The following is a 5,167-nucleotide window of genomic DNA, read 5'->3' on the forward strand; positions in this document are numbered from 1 at the left end:
TTACATGTAATATTTTGTCATTAACTCATTTTTCATGACTATACAGATTGCACTTTGATAAACTAGAATCAAAGATTCACAGTAAAGACTCTGAAATAAGAACATTGCAACTGTCACGCCTCTTCAGTTTAAGTAAAATGAATGAATAAGCACAAAAATCAATAGGTTAATTTTAAAGCATGATGCAACATTGTGATTTTCCTAAACAATATTGACCTTACAGAGGATATTCAGGAAGGGAAGTATATTATGAACTAGAGATGCGATATTGAGGTAGAAATTTCTCTAAAATTCTGGAAGGCAGAGAATACAACTGAAGTTTCTGTGTAGAAGTTACTGACCCCTCAAGAAGGAGACTTTGCCTCTGAAAAGTCTCCCCAGTGCTCCCTTCATGTCCTTGTTCCGCAGGCTGTAAATGAAGGGGTTTAGCAGGGGAGTCACCACCGTGTACATCACAGCAGCTGCTGTATCCTTCTCTACTGAGTTGGAGGAAGAAGATGAGGGGAACAGATAAGCCCTGAATACTGTCCCAAAGAACAGTGCAACAACAGCAAGATGAGACCCACAAGTAGAGAAAGCCTTGCGCCTCCCCTGCACTGAGGGGAACCTAAGTATTGTTGAAACGATGCGAATGTAAGAGATCAGGATGAGTATAAAGGGGACTACAAGGACTGCTCCTCCCAAATAGAAGAGCAAAAGCTCATTGACCTTAGTGTCAGAGCAAGATACTTTCATTAGTGGTACCAAGTCACAAAAGAAGTCAGGAATGATTTTATTGGAGCAGAAGGAAAGTCGAAGCATGAGAAAGGTATGAGGCATGGCCAGGATATTTGTAAGGGTCCAGCAGACAGTGATCAGGATGGTGCAGCGGCGGGGACTCATGATCATCGTGTAGTGAAGAGGGTGGCAGATGGCCACATAGCGGTCATAGGCCATTGTGGCCAAGAGAAAGCTGTCCATGTCTCCAAAAGTCAAGAAGAAGTAGAGCTGGGTCAGGCACCCACCATATGATATGGATCTGCTCTGGGTTCGGATGTTCATGAGGGCCTTGGGTACAGTGGTAGAGACAAAAAGGATGTCTGCACAGGACAAGCTGGCAAGGAAGAAGTACATGGGCATGTGGAGACGGGCGTCGGTGGCAATGGCCAGGATGATGAGCAGGTTGCCAGTCACAGTGACCAGGTACATGCACAGGAATAGCAGGAAGAGGGCACCTTGCTGCTCTGGCCGATCTGAGAGTCCCCAGAGGAGGAACTCAGAGCTGCTGGTCTGGTTCCTTTCTGCCATGACTTCAGGGTCACAGAAAGAGACCTTGGTAGACACCCATTAACACATACTACACATGTTTCTCTAGACGGTTGATAAATGTGTCATTATTTGTACACTGAAATGAAAAAGAATGACCTTGTGTATTTTTATAGATCACAACCATGTTGTACATGACTATTGTACATGACTATGTTTTATTGAAAACTACTTACTATACTACTACTATTACTTACTATTTACTACAATATGCAGGAAGCATGAGAGACATTTAAAAGATTTGCAATAGATTTCATGTTTCATTTTCTACACTCCTTTCTCTCCCATTTTTTCCTTGGTAGTATTTTCTTTTCTTCAGTTGCCCTCCTCATGGGTCATGAAGTTTTCATTCATTCATTCCATATGTTAAGTACTAATCTTGCTAGAATAGTGTTTTATGTGATCCAGGGAAATCAGATAATGGCATTCCCTGTTCTGGAATTTCCAGTGTAATGGGACTGGCATAACACTAAAATCCTTTAAATTTTTGCTGCAGGGTTCTCCATCTATTCAGCTCTTTGCAAATTACTCTCAGACTTCAGACTGAACTATATTTCCTGAAAAACAGTAGTCTGAAGATATAGCCTCATCTTACTAATTCTATTGGAAATCAGTATAACAATCAAACAGCTAGTTAGAAAAGGATATATAAAGATAACTCTTCAAGTTACCCATAATAACAGAGAACACAGAATCCTTATTCTTCAAAATCTAAAAAATTGATTTGGTACACACACAAATATAAGTGGCACACACATGCAAAATACATGCACACACCTTCTACAAACACGACCTAGGTAGAAAGGGAAGGTGTTCTGAGAGATAAATGTAGTTCAGGATCTTGACAGATGGGAGGTCAATGGGCAGCATGAGTTAAGCTGTTGAACAAAACCCAGACAGTAGAGCCTGAACAGGTCAGAAACAGTGAGTAGGAGCTTGCTTGAGTACGAGGTGTAAGAGGAATTATAGGAAACTGTAATGGATATATTTTCTATTATCTGTCATGGTAAAATGGCACACATTGCAACATGAAAGTCACCAAATACATAATTTCACTGGTCCTTCCATCTAAGTAAGGTTATTCTAACAGCATACACGCACAATATTTTGCCTACAGAATTTTTATGGCTTTGTTTTCTTCTAGCATTACAAATGAACAATTTTATATTCCTGTATTACATGGAGATTATTTGGTATATTTTGTCAGCAGTACTGACAAAATTCAAAAAGATTTAAAGAAATATCAAGAGAAAGAATGCCCAGATACTTACTTTTCATCAGGAAATACGCCATAAGAATGTGTTTCATGAGGGACAAGTTCAAGTACAGTATATTTTTAAGAATTTTAAATTTTTAATGAAACTTTCCTTATAAAAGAAAATTCTGAAGTATAAATAAAGACACTCAGATAAGGATTTTGTAGACAAGAAGACTATATAAAATAGGACCTGAGAAGCTATGTAAAAAGTTCAAACAAAGCCATTTCTTCAATGACAACTCTAAAAGGTTTCAAAGGAGAATGAACAATACTGAAGTCATTTCAACATACATAAAATTATAGACATACAAAAAGTAAAGTAACAAAAAAGCAAAATAGCAGAATGATAAAAAGCATGACCCAAATATATTACACATACAAGAAATCTAGCTTAGATCTAAAGACCGACAAAGTGAAAGGCTGTAACAAGGTATTTCTAGTAATTAACAGAATAGAAAGCACAGACTTCTATTCTTGTATCTACTAAATTGGAAGCTCAGTCAGAAAAGGTAATTAGAAACAAAAAGAGAGTTTTCCTGATTTTATGTATAGTGGTTACATGGGTGCTGTCCATTGATCCTATGTTCTAAAAGTCCAGAACATTGTTGTTAAGTCTGCAACTGGGTAAAAACAGCTTTCATTGAAATAGAGGAAAAGACTAAAAAACATTCTCATTTCCCACACAAAACTGAGAAAACCTAAGCCCATGATCTATCCCAGAGGAAGATATTTCTCAGTCCAGAGACTTCCTTTTATTAGGGTGCCCAACTTTCTGAGTCTCCCCTCAGAAATCAGAATATGAAATTCACAGTCATCCTGAGATTCATACCACTTTCATGCTCCTTATCTGTGAAGCTCTCCTGGACACACCAGCCTGAAAGGATCCACTATGACTGCTCTCCTCCATCACCTCTTTTCTGAGTCCCTCGTCTGATGACTCCTATACACTGCCTGGGGAATCTCTTTGTCATCTGATGAAAGAGACTTTAAACTAACACCATCCTTCCTCCCCAACCATGTCTACATTTCATTACATTTTCTTCATCAAATGCTTAGGTCTTTTCTTTCCTAATTGTTGGTATACTTCAGAAATGGAAGGCATGCCTCATTTTCCTTCATATCCTGACCACATTAGGACACATTTGTTCTGTGTTTGCTGTGCTCCACCAGGTCTGTCCTGGGGCTGTTTCTCATTCTAGATGTGGGACTTACCTTCCTGTTGGTGTCCATCTCAGCATCCATGACCAATGAGCTTTTGCCTACTCTTCAACCCCCAACATCGTTGGGTATTAACATCATGGCCTACAAGAGTACTCAGAGATTGGCCTGCTTCTGAGGCAGAGCATAATAACATGCTCATGTGCAGATTTTCTGCCTCCACTATAGCATCTTTTCCTAACTGAAACAAGGTAGGATACAGGGAGTTTCTATTCATTAACATCAGGGAAAACCCCAGGGTTTTTAGCCCTAGGACATAAGGGAACTTGAGCAATTTATTTCCAGAGCCTTAGTATGACTGTTCTCAAGGATCCTGTGGGAGATGGAAGCTCAGTAATTGTCCCATGACCTATATATTCCCTCAGGAGCAGTTCTTGAAGGGGGAAATATATGCTTTATAGTATTGAGATTGCCTCTAAAAAAATGTTATTAACTGGATACGTCATAAGTTGAACTAAGTTTTAAAAATACCTCCTATGACTACTGGTAATCTGAAATGACAACCTTTTAATTAAGACACAAAAAGTCTTTACAAAAGACTAAGGATTCTTACGAGGAGGAAATCATTCCTTGAGATAATAGAAAATGTAGGAGACCAAGGCCACTATCAATTTAGTGTGCATATTTTCTCATATGATTTCTGAAGGTCATTATGAGGCTGGAGGGGCAGGAGAGGGAAGAGACTGGGACACAGTGGTATCTTGGCTACAGTTAGAAGACCTTGAGGACTCAGGGGCACCAGGGACCATTGGCTCTAGACAGACCAGACTCTGAAAAAGATTGCTGCTCTACCTTATGTCCTGGATGAAAGTGGCTCTGGGGTCACCAGCAGTTGACCTCCCTGGAAGGAATGTCCAGTATTGGTTCTTGAAGTGCAGCTGCTTGGCCATCTGATCAGAGCTAAGACCCAACACAGACCAGTACACCAGCATGTCTGCAGCTTTCTGTGATCTTCCTCCAGGAAAAATGCTGTGAAATGAAAAAGTTACAGAAAATAAATAATGTATTAGAACTGTTACAGCTCTCATTATAGTTCTTACTTTTTTGCATTAATACTGTGATTTTTACAACCCACTCTCTTTGTATTGTGGACATGCCACTCTCTGCTTCTCTCATCTCTTTGTCACCAATTCTATATACACCAGCAAGAAATATTCTTAAGTTCTTTATAGAACACTGGCTCAGTGCTGCTTAAAAATTTCAACACTGTTTTATTAAACTAAAAAAAAAAAAGCCAGTTTTAGCCTTATCTTGACTCCCTATTGCATATTTATACAGCCTCAAATATTATCATCTTCATTCCTTTTAATCCCATATCTTCAGCCATATTCTCTTTCTTCCAGTCATTTCAAATCACAAAGAAGAAAGACCTTTGAGACAAAGATA

At 39.0% G+C, this 5,167-nt stretch overlaps 1 protein-coding gene across 1 annotated transcript; it reads right to left on the reverse strand.

The window, feature by feature from the left end:
• Nucleotides 1-333: 333 nt before the first annotated feature.
• On the reverse strand, nt 334-1,287 carry LOC101631592 (olfactory receptor 1P1-like). Its single transcript, XM_012726166.1, has one exon. The coding sequence runs from the start codon at nt 1,285-1,287 to the stop codon at nt 334-336; it is 954 nt and encodes a 317-aa protein (XP_012581620.1).
• Between the last annotated feature and the right edge of the window lie 3,880 nt (nt 1,288-5,167).

The sequence above is a fragment of the Condylura cristata genome, unplaced genomic scaffold, assembly GCF_000260355.1.
Source record: "Condylura cristata isolate star-nosed mole 26May11 unplaced genomic scaffold, ConCri1.0 scaffold00017, whole genome shotgun sequence".
Taxonomy (NCBI): domain Eukaryota; kingdom Metazoa; phylum Chordata; class Mammalia; order Eulipotyphla; family Talpidae; genus Condylura; species Condylura cristata.

What these genes read in the sequence shown, in the direction of transcription:
- LOC101631592 (XM_012726166.1), bottom strand. Translation starts at nt 1,287, where the DNA reads ATGGCAGAAAGGAACCAGACCAGCAGCTCTGAGTTCCTCCTCTGGGGA.